Source organism: Rhinatrema bivittatum, chromosome 5 (assembly GCF_901001135.1).
Source record: "Rhinatrema bivittatum chromosome 5, aRhiBiv1.1, whole genome shotgun sequence".
NCBI classification, from domain to species: Eukaryota; Metazoa; Chordata; class Amphibia; order Gymnophiona; family Rhinatrematidae; genus Rhinatrema; species Rhinatrema bivittatum.
Window position 1 is genome coordinate 173,432,755 of NC_042619.1, and position 18,211 is coordinate 173,450,965.

Consider the following 18,211-nt stretch of genomic DNA (forward strand, 5'->3'; position numbering starts at 1 on the left):
AGGATATATAAGTGTTTTGCTGGAAAAATGCTTGGTGTGGAAAAATGTGATATTTCTACAATATAAGTCCGAACAGACTTTTGAAAGTGCTACAATTTGTTGTGGAAATCCTGAAAATCCGACTGGTGGGGTCCCTGATGACAAGGAGCCCTAGGTGAACGGGTTTTAGGAATATCCATAACAGAGCAACTCAAACTGTATCAAGTAAACATTTGTATGAAAGTGTCTCAATAGGAGAATAGGAAAATTAATTGTCCAGATGGTGCATTCTTATCCACTTTACTGGTAGGTAGAGTAATTAGTAAGATGCAGTTGGAGGATCAGGGTTGGAATCAAGAGTAATGTCAACAGTATGTCCCAGCATGTACTTTCCAAAAATGTTTCCCATTTTATCAGTAAGCATCTTTTCACATAGTATAAAGAAATATATACATTATGATTTGTGGAGCAGCAATATATGACTGTGCATTAAAACCTCTGAAAGCATAAGCTAAGTGGTTGCCAGAGACTCCCAGTTGGTCAAGTTTTCAGGATACCCACCACGAAGATACACGAGACATGTAATATGTACAAGCATGTCTCATGCGCCTTCATGGTGGGTATCCTGAAAACCTGGGGGGGGGGGGGGAAGGGGCACCTGAGGACAGAGTTGGGGGTCACCGAAATAGTAAAGACCTCATTAAGTACAATCACCGCCAAGACTGATTTCAGAATAATTTAGGACATTTACAATGTGTTTTCCCTACGCTAAGAGATTTCAGCTAAAACTGCTGAACAAGTCACAAGGACATGCAGCTGATTTAAAACGACAGTGAAAACACTAACAGCATTTGCTGTTTTGTTTTGTTGCCTTTTAGCGCATGCTAAGATGCAGACATGAAACAAAAAAAACAAAGCAATGAAAAAAATAGTAAATGAAACAAAACGAAAAACCTACCCCTGCTCACCACTAATAAGCAATGCACTAAAGAATCAAAGTTAACATTTTATCTTAAAAACAAACAACTGATTTCAGGGTAATTTAAATGTCCAACATAACCTTCCAGGGAGTGCATAAAAAAAAATTTAAAGCACTTCTTAGGTGTTCAACACAGGAGACAACATGCTAAAGTATGATCATTCTACCACAAGCATTAATACAGAATAAAAGCGCTGTGAGAACAAGCAAGCTAGGGTTATAAAAGATAGCTCTAAGGAGCATAAAATTCACTTAGGATAATTTTAAAATGAGATCTCTGCTAATGAGGTAATGAGATGTAAAACTATGCAAAACAGCTCATTATTTACTAGCACAATGAAACAGTAAGCACACAAACTGCCTCATGGACACATTAATGTATGCAGTACCTACACCTCGGGGAGGTATACTTACGTTTTTGCAATACTATCTGTGTGTGAAATACATGCGCATTTTACCATCTACCTCATTTGCATGTCATTAACACTGGCCAATGGAATGTGCAAGAAACACTGAGGTCAATATTCAATGGGCTCGTAAACAGGAAACTTAATCCAAATAACTTTACTGGGATATTCAGTGGAACACACCCAGATAAATGATCCATTGGACATGTTACGATTCTACCCGCGGCTCTCTCACCTTTTTTTCCAGCTTCTTCTGCAGCCCGGAGGCCGCCGACGTCCCCTCTGCGTGGCTGGAACCGCTCTGGTGCAGCCTTTGCGGCCAGGAGGCCGCCGACGGCGTTTCTACGCGGCCCAGAGGCCGCCGATATTCCTGCTGCCACGCAGCAGCAAGGTGCCGCTGCTGCACCTCCATGTGGCCTGGAGCCGCCCTCAGCCTCATCTTTGCGGCCTGGACGCCGCCGCTCACGTCAGGGGCCTGTTCTGCAGCCTAGCATTGCTCCTGCTTCATTCAGCAGCAGGGACACCGCTCTTCAGGGTCCTGTCTTCCTCCTCTTTAGGCATGCGGCCGCGCCTCCTTCAGCCTCTTAACGGGCCAGCATGGAAGTGGCCCCATGGCCCCACCTGGTTATCTTCAGCCCTATAAGTAGGGTCTGTCTTCATTGCCTTCGCAAGGAGCCAGTCCTCCTTAGGACTTCTCTTCAATCCAGCTTCTCCTAGGCACTCTTTTCCATGTTGGAATTACATGTCTTCGTCTTCATCATGGTCTCTCGTCTGATCATGTGTTTCTGTCTCATCGGTCCCAGATGTCCTGATGTTCCCGGCATCCTTCTCTTCAAATCTTCTAAACCTCCTGATGTCCTTGATGACTTATTTTATTCCAGATGCCCTTTTCCTCGGCAGCGCAAGCCTCCAGAAGATCCCGGCTTTTAATGTTCCTTGCACCGAGTCCCGTCTCAGTGTCCTTGCTCTGAGTCCCGTCTCCGAGCTCCTACTCCAAATCCTGAATCCTGTCCGGGTCTTCGGAGTCCCTTGCGTCTGTCTCCGTCTATGACTAAGAACTCTGCCTAAACCTGTTCCGTTTCAGCGTGGTCCGTGCCTTGCCTTGACTGGCTGTGGAGAGCGTGCCTCGGTGCAGGCCTCGCCGGAGTCTTCATCTTGAAATCTCCAAGCAACCTGAGTCGGGAACCACTAGTGTGGTCCATGACCTGCCTTGACTGGCTGTGTAGGGCGCATGGTGTGGCAGTACCTACTCAGAATTCTTGATCTTGTGATTCTGTTGGAGTCCTTCAAGTATCCTGAGTCTCGTCTCATCCATCAAGAATCCTGAGTCTCGTCTCACCTCTTCAAGTATCCTGAGTCTTTGTCTGAACCTGTTTGTTATAGCCCTCAGTCTCTGTCCGTCCTGTCGTATCTGCCGTTCATGTACGACAGGTCCAAAAGGGCTATCGAGTGGCCAGAGGGCTACTCCAGAGACCAATATTGCGTTGCTGGGTCTCTCTGATGCATTCAGGTTCGGCAGAGGCCAGGGCTCCTCATCTCCAGCCCATGCTTGGGCACTCCTCACCTGCCTCGGCGCTTTCCCGGAGCTCCTCTGCGGTTGCGTCGTGGCCCATGGGTACACAATCTTCTAGAAATGGGACTGCCTCCAGCGTTCCCATAACAGGACATACCCGGGGATAGCTACCCAGGTAACTTTAGGGCAGCTATTCTGCCTATCAGACCTATCCAGCTAACTTTAACCAGGCAATGCTGATATCAGCCCTCACTGGCTAAAGTTTAACCCCACGCCGGTACACCCCCAGTTCCGCTTCTCTTTACCTGGCTAAATTTTGTGTAAGTAATGAGTTACCCTGACAAAATTTAGCGGGGACATAGGGGTGGGTTAGGGCATTTTGATATTTCAGGTACACGATCAAAGCCTTTCACTGTTTACCTCACTGTGTTTATGCACGTTAATGGCCAATGTTAACACAATTCAGTACATCAGCCCCATGGTCCTTGGTTCCACAACACCCTGAAAGTAGTTACTAAAATTCTTTGGTGCATTCCCTACAATGTTTCATCACTTGCTGATAAAATGAGTGTGACTGGCCAAGCTTTCCGACTGACAGAGTTGTTACTGTCTATGAGCATAAATCTTCACAACTGCATAACTGGAGCCTACTTTCCCTCATCACCATCTTTTATATTCATTCATCCAGTAATTAAGGCATCTTAGTAACTCTCAATCAGCATAACAGAAGATCAATCAGTAAGCAGTGATACGTATTAAAGGGCCAACTCGAAAGGGTCTGTAATAGCTGAACTCTTGAGATCTCACGGGTAGGGTTACTATATAACTCTGCGCTTGTAGTGAGAAGCTGAACCAGTCCTGGTTTTCCACTTACTGAATGGATAGACTTTTACCTCCTGTTTTTAATGAGAATAAAACCAGCACTGGCTCAGCTTCTGCTTAGAAGCATGGTATACAATCGTATCCATTTATATCTCTCGTTAACAAAATACTGTCTTCAAGATCAGACAAACAAAAAGGGAGGCATTTTTAAAGAGCAAGACATTTGCCTAGCCCAGCAACCTTTGAAGAATTCACCAAAAACAACAAAAAGGGGATAAAGAGTTTACCAAAATGAAGAAAAAAAGCCCTCTCTACATCTACGCTGTGTTCTGTTATAGAAAGTTTCATATGAAGCCTGCAATGAGAGACCAACACCGTTTCAACAATTTGCACAAACCCACAGAAATACTGAGGATGTTGGCAGAAAAAGAGAAGTTGCTCTGCTCAACATGCCCACTTATACTTGTTCCGTGCTGCCACAGATCCTACTTTATCACCAGTCCTCTCCAATCTTTGCCCCTCTCCCCAGCTAAGACCCTTTGTGCCCGCCCCGAGCATGCTTGAATTCTGTCACTGTTTTGGGGGCTCCTATCACCTCTGCTAAAAGTTTGCTCCAGGTCTCCACCACCTTCTCAGTGAAAAAACATTTCCTCGCATTCTTTCTCCCTCTCTCCCATCAGCTTCATATGACGCCTTATACTGCAGCTTTCTATTCTATGGAGAATACTAATTTCTGGTACCATAATGAAGCCGCTAGAGATCTGAATGTCTAGCCTATCTCCTCTTTCCCCTCCTTTATTCTAACGAGTAAATCTTCAGCTCCATAACTGCTTCTATATATGGTTTATAATGCAGACTATGCGCCAGTTTGGCAGCTCTCATTGGCTTTTTCTCAAGAAAGAGTCTCACTGGAGACAGAGGTAATACTACGTCGTTCCTCCTAAGTATACTGTTAGCTTTTCCAATTGCTTGGTCATACTCATCAACTATCTTGAGCTCCTTAGACTTGAGGGCTCCCATTTCCCTTCCCTATTTTGTGAATGCATTTCGTTCCCCTCCCAAATGACTATTGGTCCTCGGATTTCTGCATTTAAGATGCACGATTTTTCAAATTAAGGCATAGTCACCAAACTTTCATTCTTTCAATTTTGAGTCAAAGTGATTAAAACACACTTGAAGAGGGCAACTGGGAGGAGGGGACAGGATACAGACAATTATGAATGCAAAGAAAATGTACGTCCCAAAGTCATAGCTCCTCTTGAGGCAACCAATGTTAAAATATGAAAGTTTTTAAACTATAATATTGGGCCTTAGCTCTGTCCCCTCCCCTTTCTCAAAACATGCTCCCAGACCCCTCAACCCCTGTACCTTCCTGATACATCCCTGGTGGAGGCAAAGATACAGAAAATAGCACAGCTTGCAACTATTCAGACAAGCTGCTTTATTTTCTTTACATGAAATTACCTGGTAATGAGCTGCTTTGCATACATTTGCATTACCATAACTGCGTTATGGGGGGGCGGGGGAATAACACGCAGTATTTCAAATATCACACATTAGCACTTTATTGAAGTGTTTACTGAGCAGCAAATGCCTAATGCGGCATAGTAAATGGCTTCCTAGGAGGACAGTTAAGCAATATTGCTTATGAATAAAACTTAAGGGCAACTTATTCACAACAGTCAAGGTTGATTTAACTCTGAAAGACGAGTGCCATGTGAAGGAAGGAATTAGATGGTCCCCAAAGCTCACGCAAACCATCTTTGGCTAATTCTCATCTTGGGCCAAGAATCCAGTTTTCTTAAGGACCAAAATGGCTTCCTGAACTCGGCACTAATGACACTCCATCAAGGATTGTTTTATATATTTTTGGTGACTCTTCCTCCTGAGTGCCTTTTGCGAGTTACAGCACTGATAACACAGACCTTGTGGTTGTACTAATTGTACGCATACCACAACAGTGATACAGTTCAAAAATAAGCAAAGAAATATTCAAACACCAAGAAGGAAAGTTTCAAAGTAATTTCCAAGGGTAAAGTGGCACACAACCTGCAGAAATAGGCTTTTACAAAATTTCCCACCTGATATGCACAGAAGAGTACACGAGTAGGGCCTGTAAGTGCGTCCTTTTGCTCACAGCAAGTGGAGGTGCCTTCAGGGATAGGGCTCAGGCACGGTCTGGAGTTCCATGCATATTTTTTGCATTTGCAAAAATGTTCAAGCAATTGCTCTTGGGAATCTAACAGGCACACATCAGCAGCTATAATTGTTTCTGGATAGTATCACTGGGAAATGTTTCCAATGGCAAGGATGTGGGTAATTTGAAAGTAGGTAGAAAGTACCCACAGACTCAACACCAGCGCGGGCAGTTACAAAGTTTGCTCCGAGAGGCAGCTTGCTAGAGAAGCAAGACGAGGATACTTTGAATATTCAAAACCCTTCCCCAAGCCCCCCACCCCGGGAACACTGCGGGTACACTTACATGTAGAGGCCCTCAGTGTGAAGGTACCCACCAATTTTGCAAAAGCCCACTTCCACAAGTAAAGCACGAAAATGACCCTCTTAAAACGTGTCTCTCACGTATCAATGGCACAAGTTAGCTGGTTATTATTTGATTCACTTTTCAAGGTTTCCCATTCTTGGTGCACGGCTTAAAAACACAGAGCATGCAAACGTTAGTCTGCAAATGCAAGCCAACTTTAGCAACCTCACAAAGCAAACACTCTTAACTGGTGAAATGCTCATAAAACCCGAGATGCATACAATTTGATTAACAAAGGTAGCCACCGTTAAATTAGTTTGTTTGTTTTTTTTTGTTTGGATGTGCAGTCCACCGATGCATCCTGACACTTTCTTTAGAATGACTCCAACAAAGGAGTAATAGTGGAACTGAACCATCTAGCACACCAAGATTATTATACATTTTTCATTTGCCACTGAGGCTTCTATTCTGAGAGATTCCTGGGCCACATCAGTGGCCAAACACCTGGTTATATTGGCCTGCGGCATTTTGTTTTCTCATGCTGTAAAAAATTATATATATATATATATATATATATATATATATATTTGGTGGGGCATTCAGGTCTGTCTTATGGAGATCGCCTTTTGGGCCTTTTTTTCTTTTTTGCATGTAGCCAAATTTCACAGAATAGAAAACCCACCATGCCTAAAATTAAACCAGTAGCGGCAGCAGCAGCAGCAGCAGCAGCAGCAGCAGAGGAAGGCTGTGATGCCCCCCAAAGCTGCAGAAGGAGATGTTCTCACCTCTTGGAGGCCTCGACCTCAGACTGCTGCAACAGTCTCCCTGAGCCCTGGTAAAAGCCTTTCAGGAAAGAGGGGGCAGAAAAGGAGGAGGGGAGGCTGGAGGGTGCAGACTCGCTCTCGTGGCGAATGCGTCTGGCAATTGGAACTGGGCTGAGGGAGGGCGACAACAGAAAAAAAAAACAAAAAACACAGCACATTTGGTCAGGCATGGCAGACACAACGTTTAACATGCTAAATTTGCGGTGAATTCAAAAAGCAAACCTTGGGTTTGGGTTATCTGAGAAAGAGAGAGAGAGAGTGAGGTAACTGATGACATGCACTCCGAGGGGAGGCATGAAAAAGCATGAACTTTTATACTTGTTTTGACTGGAACCAGAGATCATCAGTAAGAAACAGTCAGGGAGCCTTAAAATAGAAACAGCAAGAAACTTCCTGTCACTGTTCAAACAAGTTCATGCGGGGAAAAACAAATGCAAGTCCCCGAGTGAAGGGAGCTGGCTGAATGTAAATGATTTTTTGTATTAAGAGAATAAGAAAAACCAAAGCACAATAACCTCTATAAACTGAAGATTACCAAGATTTTACCCAACACTGAGCCTTACCTCCTAAGTTGTTTTTCCCCACAGACACAGAACGGGGAATAAGCCTTAGTAAATCAGGCCCACTGTGCCGTGAATGGTGTGGTTTGCTGTAGGATAAATTCAAGGGCAATGAAGGGCACAAAATGTCATTGTATCTGGGGGTGGATCTGGACTGGTGAGTGAAGCTCACCGGAGCAGACGTCTGAAGTAGAGGGACGGTCACGCGCCACTCTGGAAGGGAGAGCCTCTTATTTTACTAACAAGCCATTCAGTTCTACAGGGCACTGAATTCTGAGCACTGCGGGCGCGCCGATGGCGCCCCCTTTATGTTGTGCCACAGACCTTCCAGTCGCTTCCAGTTTGGGGGCTGCTCTTGCCGGCTGCTGCCGCTTGGCGCAGCTGAGTGGGGATTCTTATTCTCGAATGCCAGCTTAGGTCTCTATATAATCTGAACACTAACGCTGTGACGAGCTCTTGAAAGAAGCAGACGAGAGAGAGAAAAAAATATATATGTAAGAGCATAAACACTGAACAAAAGCAGCCTGGCAACACGTTCCTTATCTTCAAAACAAAATTTCTCAGTTTTCACAGCCTTGAGAGTCAGGATCAATCAAATTACATTTTTCTACATAAAGGAATGCTGATTGAGTGCACTGCGCTCTGACTCACCTGCTCTGGGGCACGTCAGCAGCTAGAGAGTTCTGTCTCAGAAGGGGAGACCTTGTGCTCTGGGGCCTGGCATCGGGCACAGTTACCCTCCTCTTGGCACTGGAGGGAGGGTGGCTGAAAGTGTGAGCCCGTCTCCTGAACTGGGGAGAATCCTGGTCTTCCTCCGGGAAGGGCTGCCAGGAAGACACCGGGGAACCTGGTGGGGTCCCAGGAGGAGAGTCTCCAGGGGAGCAGTCCTGCAAAGGTACCACAGAGAAGAGTGAGGCCTTGTTCTTCCTTAGCCAGTTGCCGACACAAGCAGAAGAAATCCCCCCAGATTATCCAAGCAAGGGATAGAGGCCTTGTCCACACCACTGCCTCAGTGACCAAACAACGTATGCTAATTTTCTGCTTCACCATCAAAACCTGACATCCTTTTACAAGGCCGAGTCCATTAAAAAAAAAAAAAAAGCCAAATATATTTGAAGAGAAATTTGCTTATAAAGTTCCTCTGAAGATTTTCTGCTTCAAAAAAACACTGAAAGAGCAACACAAATGTTAAAATGAACAAGCTTTCCCTCTACTGATTCGGGAGGTCTGAGGATGCAGAAAGCTTATGACCAAAGCTGTTTTCTCGCTGGTTTCCTTTCACAGAGCAGCAGCATATTTCCTGTGCTGTCACCAAATATCCTACAAAACACTATCTCACTACAGAGCCCACTTAATCAGCTGCGCGAAGTGCAGGACAATGGGACCCCTCGCCCTGCGATGTGCCTGTCTCCCTCCTGCGGGGAAAACCGAGCTGGACACTTAAAAATGATTTAAAAACAGGAAACACAATGACCTGCTGAAAAAAAATGAACCAAAAGTCAGCACCAAAACATATAGGGCCTGATTTGCTCTTTCCATAGGCATAGAATGGGGAAAATAAAAACATTTAGAAAGCCATATTCAAAATCCTGCTGAGCGGGTAAGTTACCCAGAAAACTTAAATTAATGAATCAATAAATTATCTGGATAGTCAGCAGCACTTATCTAGCTAAAAGTGCAAATTAATATATCCAGATTAAGTTAACTTTAGGCCTGCTATATATCCTGCCGCTGCTCAGACAAGTGAAACCACACCCGAAGAATACCCCAGAGCTGAGTCTTTTCATCAAGGTAGATTTTGTGTGGGTAATGATTTGTCCGGACAAAGTTAAGCCGGGGAGTGGGGGGGGGGCTTGGGGAATTTTTTCAAACATCAGACTTTGTCCAGCCAACCCTGCAAGTTAGCTGGACAAACCCTTTGGATGCTGACCTCGTAGTAAATCAGGCCCTGAGCGTGTATTCTGATTTTGCCAAAGAATGGAGTTTCTTGGGAATAATATTCCTATTCAAAAATAAAAAGAGAACCTACAGTGCAGTAAGGACATGCAAGCAGAAATGACACAAACAGCTGTATAATATGGAGCGACAGCAGATGGATGAGAGGCACAATTTTGGTTGGCTGATAGTGCTGCATTTGTGACTGAGGCCTGCAAAATTACTAAAAATGATTCGGTTTATAAGCTGGATGCTCTGGGCCATACTTTCCCTGATCGTTAACAACATTTGTCGACAGTTCAGCCACTTGGCCGTGTGACCGCAGGCTCAACTTTACAACTGAGGCCTGACACAATAACCAGCTAAAGTATGTCGGATATAGTCACACGATCGCTGAGGTTGAGAGAAGACCGGAGGCCACGGAATTCAACCTTTCTTTGCAGTTTTCTAACAGCTAATTGTGAAGAAAGGTTGAATGCAGTGGCCTATTTTTGTGTGGCAACCCAGGACCAAGAAAATAAAACTGTGCATCCATAGCCAATGCTGCAACTGTGCAAACAAATTTCCTTCTTGATCCCAAATATACAGCAATTGGCTTAAGTCCTTGGATCAGCACTTTTCCCCACACCATCATATCCAATAATATTCTTTCCCATCTAAACGTACTAAATCTACTGTTGCATAACTGTGTGTAGTTAAAGATGATTCACAGCTAGGCTTATTTACTACTAAGAATTATGTTAGTAATATATTTGTTTTATGATTCTGTACTTTTACAATTTAACTTGTAATGACACCTTGCCTACATTTTTGGAAAGGCGGTATTTAGATATTTTAATTAATGTATCTATTTTTCTTCTGGATAATCAGTTCAGCATTATCAACAGGCAATGGGATTGACAAGAGTTTAACGTTAATGTCATTCCTGTGCTACGTACCCTGTCCGAAGCAAAGCTGTTGCACCGCTCAAAGCTGTCCATGCTGCCCAGTCGCCCCCGCATTCTGTTAGCACCCTGGTGGAAGAACACAATTTTCCCTCATTAATTTTGGCAAGAATACCCAACATGCTACTGTACGGACTGATAATGGCATGCGTATATAGATATCTTTCATCTAAACAGAATCCCAGCATGCTCTGCAGTCATCCTCAGGCACGGATGACATTCGAGTCATTCCAATGCTTGTGTACTGCACGCTAGTTTCCAAGGGAGGCACCATTTTATGTGTTTTGCCTCCTCGTAAACAAGCAGCAGTGCAGGGAGAAAAGGCGAAAGACACACACAGAGTTGGTGGCAACTTAGGAAATTAGTATTCCTCCTGTCATGAACCATACAGCCCAGCATGATCCTGTATCCACTGCTGTGATCTATCATCTGGGCATGTCTGCAACCATCAATCTACCAATGGATACTTGTGAGGCAATAACAGGACGACAGTGTCACGACTGTGCGAGTATGTGTGTATATACTGGGGCAGATTTTATAACGTGACCACGTGCATCCATGTGCGCACGCTTCCCGGCGCACACACACATGGACACACTGATTTTATAACATGCGTGCGCCGGATCGCACATGTTATGAAATCCGAGGGCCGTGCGCACACGCGTGCCGGATTTTATAATCCACGCGCACATGTGCGGGCGGCGTGCACAAGGGGGGAGAATTAATGCAAACTCCGCGCGGAGACACATTCAGGCCTGCCTTCCCCAGTTCCCTACCCCCCTACCTAAACTCCCTCCCTCTTCCCCTCTCCTCCTCACCCCCTAAACCCTACCTATCTTTTTTTTTGTTTTTTGCTTTATAACTTACTTCAGGTCCCCAGGCTGAAGAAAGTTGCGGCGTGTGAGTCTTCGGGACAGCAACCAATGGCATTGTCCTGGCCCACCCAGCCCGCCCCTTTGAAGAGGCCCAGCAGTTGTGCGCGTACCAGGGTTCACGCGCATCGCTGGCCTCTTTGAAGATTCGCCCGGCGCGCGCAAGGCCCAGCCATGGGCGTAAACCCCAGGATTTACGCTCGTAGGCCTCTGAAAATCTACTCGACTGTACCCATACAATGCAATACAAACTAAATCAAATACAGGATTATTTCATATACCCACATACACATTTATAAAGGAAATAATTTTCTCAGTATTACATCACATAACCAAAGACAAACCCTTTTTTTTGGGGGGGGTTAACAATGTCAGATTGCTACATTATTTGCTATGAGCTTTTCTTCTGTCCTGCAAGAACCATCCCGTGTATTGTGTCTAAGATGCAGCCACCCATAGCTTCTTCAGCAGCCACAAAAACGCCTGCTGTCAGGGCCTCGCCGACCACTGCTGTCTGGGTCTCCACTCGCTGGTTCCAAGCAGCTTTTGGTTAGTTAGAGCTGTAGAGTAGTGAAGCAAGGAAATCTCTTTTTTTTTTTTTTACACCTCATAATGCTGCTGGCCCCTGCATCCTGAGCAGCACAGGAAGGGAGAAACTAATGAAAAGATCAGAGAGGGAGAGAGGGGGGGGGGGGGAAAAACAGGTTTGGCAGAGAAAGAGCAAGAAGAGGTCACAAGGGGTGACTAGACACGAGAGAGTAAGTGGGGGAGAAAAGGTCAGAGCAAATGGAAAGATATAAGGGATTAAGAGTGAGATGACCGGAAAGAAAAATAAAGAATTGGAAGAAAAATAAAAAAAAGTAAAGACAATGGATGAAAAAAGGAGACAGAACTGAGATGAAGGAAAGGTAAACAAGAGCCAGAGATGCACAATGGTTGGTACAATCTTTAATTATGCTCTGTTCATTTATATTTGTTATACAATCTTTCATTTTATTTAATCTTTCTTATATTCCATAATATCAAATCTAATTTTTCACTGCGGATTGCAACACACGTACAGAAAACAAGCAATTACATGTAACATTCTGCATTTTACTTCAAAATCTTGTGAAGCTGCCACTACTAAACCAAACGCTGGACGTAACGTGTTCCTGGTATGTGTAAACGTTCTCATTTATTTCAGCGCCTCCCACCGGGGCCCTCGGGAACAAGACCTAAAATAAACTGAACTAGTGCCCAGACAATGGCATAAAATCAACTGCACGCAACAGGCCATATGATCAAACTATTACACTTCCATCGCCTTGCTTTTCTGGAATTATGTGATAAACCACACATCGACTGCCACATTTGTGTATCTCCCGCTACGCGCACAAATGAAAAGCTCCGAAAAAAGGAGCGAGCTGGGGTCTGGGCAGGGTACGGACGCTCCTGGATTTCAGCTTCAAATTTGCACAGAAATACTTACGCGCGCCGGCTCCCCTTCCACGAAAATTGACTTCTGCTACGCATGGCGCGTAAGTTATAAAATAAAAAAACTCCAGGCATGTTAGCAGCGTTTTAAAGTCGGGGCTAACAGGGTAAAAAGGGGGGGTGGGGGGCTATTAAACTAGAGGGTTTGGAAATCCTATCCCTTGCCTGGACGAATTGGGAACGAACTGGGAAAACTGGTAATTGCGTCAGTGCACATCTATTGAAATCCCGCCACTGACGAGGTAGAAGTGGCATTGGTGTGCATAGGTGAGCGGCCCACTTCAAATTGCGCATACGTGCATGCGATCGGTTTATTTTATAACATGCACTCACATACGTGTGCATGTTATAAAGCGGCCGCGTCGCTGGGCGAGAGCCAGCAAACGCGCACACATGTGCACCTGTTTAAAAGTTACCAGCTGAGGTCTTTTGGGCTTTAACGAACCCACCCCAATGCGTTAACATGTTTATTGAGGTATGCTGAAATTAAATATAAGAAATTGGAAGCTGAGAGTTTCTGATAACAGAAATATACACTCATGGATGGAGCTAATACTTAAGCCATCCTCCTGCTTAGAAATTCTGCATCAAAATTCCAGGCTCTAAGTTAACTTTGATAAAAGTGTGCAGATTGTCTTTCCATTCTTCAGAGATCACTCGTGTCAGATATTACAAAGCCAAGAATTGAATGCAGTTTGTCTTTTACTCCGTGCAATTTGGGAATGAAGTTGCCTTACTTTGGGGCCTATTTACTAAGCCAGTGTAGCTTTACCACAGGGAATACTACTGCGGGATTTATTACACTAGTGAATTCCATGTTACTTTTCCGCTCATTGCCACGGCCAGGAATTTCCTTAAGCACCGGCGCATAAAACAGCATTTTATGCATGCAAGCCACTTTGAAAATGAAGCCCAAAAGATTTTGTTAGTTCTCTACATCCATTGACAGAGTAGAATGACCATTTTTCACATTCCAAAAGAATTAAATTATTTCTCAAATATGAAACAAGCATGGCAGAACATGTCAACATCCTCAGCACTGAGTCTGCCTTAGTGGCACTGACCAATTAGATCAAACTTTGAATGGATAGTAGCAAGGCCACACTCACAGTCTTTATTGAAATGAGTCCATTACTGACAGTGAAATCGGTCCACAAGGGTTAATTCCTACTTATCTGATTAGGTTTATCAGGCAAAATGGAATAAACATGGTTGTTATCATACAGTGTTCCACAAGGATCAATTCTCACATCTTTTCTGTTTCATATCCTTTTGTTTCCCTTGGCAACTATTATTCTTGTAGGCTGAAGATATACAGGTGGAGGCTTATTTTGACATTAAACAAGAAATCAATCTGTCCTTTCTGAATAATTGCTTGGATGCAATCGCCCAGTGATTGACTCTGCAGAAATTGAAAGTTAATCCTCTGAAGCTCTTTGAGTAAACAGATGTTCCAGTTTGGAATCATCCAAACCAGTTATGACTTAGGGAGGTGGCTTTACCCTTTGGAGTTTTTCTGGATTCTGAATAATCTATTGCAGAATTTACAAATACAATTATTGATTTTTAATAAGAGAAGGAACGCTCATGTAACTCCTCTACTGGAGCAACTGCATTGGTTGCCTGCTGTCATATCTACTTTAAAATGTTATGCCAAATTTTTTGACACAGGTCAACTGACTTATCCTAATCTTTTCATGCATTATTCTCTTTCAAGGTTATTGCAGCAGAGTTTATTAAAACTACTTTCGTATACTGAGATTCATTTAGAGGCCACTTGACAAACCACTTTTAGTTTAATAAGCACCACTATTGTGAAACTCACTTCTACTTGATATTGGGCTTGAGTTAGATTATTTAAAATTCAGGAAGAATGTTAAAGCTTGTTTTTTTCTCTCACGTTTTTAACCATTGAGTGGTTTGGGCCAATGTATCTTAATAGTTTTTAACTTTTATAGTTTTTGCATGCGCATATTTATTTATTTATTTATTTTAAGTTTTTCTATACCGGCTGTCCCGGGGCTTTGAAAAAGGAGCGGAAAGGGGGCGTGGGCATGGCGCCGATCCAGGGGGTCCGGGGGCGGGGCCAAGGCCTCCCGCACAGCGGCTGTGCCAGGGGTTGGTACGCCAGCAACTGGCCGGCGCGTGCAAGATACGCCTGACAGAGGCAGGCGTAAAAAATAAAACAAGGTGGGGAGGGGAAGGGAGGGGAAGGTGGGGGGGAGCAGAAGAAAAGTTCCCTCCAAAGCCGCTCCAATTTCAGAGTGGCCTTGGAGGGAATGGGGAAAGCCATCGGGGCTCCCCTAGGGCTCGGCGCGCGCAAGGTGCACAAGTGTGCACCCCCTTGCGCGCGCCGACCCTGGATTTTATAACATACGCGCGCAGCAGCGCGCGTATGTTATAAAATCAGGTATACATTTGTGCGCGCCGGGTAGCACGCACAAATGTACCCCACGCGCGCTCGTTTAAAAATCTGCCCCTAAGGTAATATGATTTCCTTCTGGTTTTATCCTAAACATACAATCTTTGATGTCTAGCCCAGAAACCATCATGTATGCCCACTTTCCCTTCTTTGACAAGTTCCTCCAGTACCATCACAAAAGCAACATGGCTTACCTGCAAACTTTTCCTGATATGCCAGGATGGCGATGCTTTGTATTCTGTCTACTCCTCAGGGAGTAGACAGAATACAAAGTAATCTAAGATTGTTTGAGGAATGGTTGAATTCATGGCAGCTAAGACTTTATGCAAAAAAAGTGCAGAGTCATGCATTTGGGATGCAGATATGTAAGGAGGCACTACATATTAGAGTATAAGGAAGAGAATCCTCCTGGTAACAATGTCTGATAAGGAAGTAAGATGATAGCCACAGACAGAGTTGTTCGGGTGCACAGGGAGAGGCATAACAAGCAGGAAAAAAAAGGTGATGACTCTGTACAGGTCATTGTTGATATCTCAGCTAGAATATTGTGTTCATTTCTGAAGGCTGTACTCCCAAAGAATATGAACATAAGAACATAAGAACATGCCATATTGGGTCAGACCACGGGTCCATCAAGCCCAGCATCCTGTTTCCAACAGTGGCTAATCCAAGCCATAAAACCTGGAAGTGCCCAAAAACTAAGTATATTCCATGTTACCATTGCTAGTAATAGCAGTGGCTATTTTCTAAGTCAACTCAATTAATAGCAGGTAATGGACTTCTCCTCCAAGAACTTATCCAATTCTTTTTTAAACATAGCTATACTGACTACACTAACCACATCCTCTGGCAACAAATTCCAGAGTTTAACTGTGCGTTGAGTGAAAAAGAACTTTCTCTGATTAGTTTTAAATATGCCACACGCTAACTTCATGGAGTGCCCCTTAGTCTTTCTATTATCCGAAAGAGTAAATAACCGATTCACATCTACCCATTCTAGACCTCTCATGATTTTAAACACCTCTATCATATGCCCCTCAGCCATCTCTTCTCCAAGCTGAAAAGTCCTAACCTCTTTAGTCTTTCCTCATAGGGGAGTTGTTCCATTCCCCTTATCATTTTGGTAGCCCTTCTCTGCACCTTCTCCATCGCAATTATATCTTTTTTGAGATGCGGCGACCAGAATTGTACACAGTATTCAAGGTGCGGTCTCACCATAGAGCGATACAGAGGCATTATGACATTTTCCGTTTTATTCACCATTCCCTTTCTAATAATTCCCAACATTCTGTTTGCTTTTTTGACAGCCGCAGCACACTGAACTGACAATTTCAATGTGTTATCCACTATGACGCCTAGATCTATTTCTTGGGTTGTAGCACCTAATACGGAACCTAACATTCAGGTCGATACTGTAAGACCGCGGGAGAGCGGACGAACGCCCACTCTCCCGGCGCGCGCACCAGCCCTTCGCCGGTGCGGGCGATTCAGTATTTAAATGAGGTGACGCGGGAAAAACGGGGAAAAGGAGGCGCTAGGGACACTAGCGCGTCCCTAGCGCCTCCTTTTTGTCAGGAGCGGCGGCTGTCAGCAGGTTTGACAGCCGACGCTCAATTTTGCTGGCGTCGGTTCTCGAGCCCGCTGACAGCCACGGGCTCGGAAACCGGACGCCGGCAAAATTGAGCGTCCGGTTTTCGGCCCGACAGCTGCGGGCCGAATTCAAATTTTATTTATTTTTTTTTTTTTACTTTTTTTTACTTTTGGGGACCTCCGACTTAATATCGCCATGATATTAAGTCGGAGGGTGCACAGAAAAGCAGTTTTTACTGCTTTTCTGTGCACTTTCCTGGCGCCGGAAGAAATTAGCGCCGACCCAAAGGTCGGCGCTAATTTCTTAGAGTAAAATCTGCGGCTTAGCTGCACATTTTACTTACTGGATCCCGCGTGCATACCTAATAGGGCCATCAACATGCATTTGCATGTTGAGGATGCTATTAGGTGCTGCGGGTGGGCCGCGTGTTTTCCTCCCCTTACTGAATAAGGGGTAAGGGAAAACACGCGTCCAGAGCAGGCTGACAGTGCGCTCCGACGGAGCACACTTTACTGTATCGACCTGATTGTGTAACTATAGCATGGGTTATTTTTCCCTATATGCATCACCTTGCACTTATCCACATTAAATTTCATCTGCCATTTTTATGCCCAATTTTCCAGTCTCACAAGCTCTTCCTGCAATTTATCACAATCAGCTTGTGATTTAACTACTCTGAACAATTTTGAATCATCTGCAAATTTGATTATCTCACTCATCGTATTTCTTTCCAGATCATTTACAAATATATTGAAAAGTAAGGGTCCCAATACAGATCCCTGAGGCTCTCCACTGCCCACTCCCTTCCACTGAGAAAATTGTCCATTTAATCCTACTCTCTGTTTCCTGTCTTTTAGCCAGTTTGTAATCCACAAAAGGTCATCGCCACTTATCCCATGACTTTTTACTTTTCCTAGAAGCCTCACATGAGGAACTTTGTCAAACGCCTTCTGAAAATCCAAGTACACTACATCTACCGGTTCACCTTTATCCATATGTTTATTAACTCCTTCAAAAAAGTGAAGCAGATTTGTGAGGCAAGACTTGCCTTGGGAGAAGCCATGCTGACTTTGTTCCATTCAATCATGTCTTTCTATATGTTCTGCGATTTTGATGTTTAGAACACTTTCCACTATTTTTCCTGGCACTGAAGTCAGGCTAACTGGTCTGTAGTTTCCCGGATCGCCCCGGAGCCCTTTTTAAATATTTGGGTTACATTAGCTATCCTCCAGTCTTCAGGTACAATGGATGATTTTAATGATAGGTTACAAATTTTTACTAATAGGTCTGAAATTTCATTTTTTAGTTCCTTCAGAACTCTGGGATGTATACCATCTGGTCCAGGTGATTTACTACTCTACAGTTTGTCAATCAGGTCTACCACATCTTCTAGGTTCACCGTGAT

At 44.2% G+C, this 18,211-nt stretch overlaps 1 protein-coding gene across 2 annotated transcripts in view; it reads right to left on the reverse strand.

Annotated features, from left to right (window-relative positions):
* TBC1D4 (TBC1 domain family member 4) overlaps positions 1-18,211 on the reverse strand; it is a 331,945-nt gene that overhangs the window by 63,928 nt on the left and 249,806 nt on the right. The window contains exons 9-11 of one of the 2 annotated variants that reach the window (XM_029603026.1): positions 10,440-10,514; positions 8,218-8,453; positions 6,968-7,117 (exon numbers count right to left, since the gene is read on the reverse strand). In XM_029603026.1, coding sequence (XP_029458886.1) covers positions 6,968-7,117; positions 8,218-8,453; positions 10,440-10,514 — 461 coding nt within the window. The remainder of the gene's footprint in view (positions 1-6,967; positions 7,118-8,217; positions 8,454-10,439; positions 10,515-18,211) is intronic. The other variant, XM_029603027.1, reaches the window with a different exon arrangement.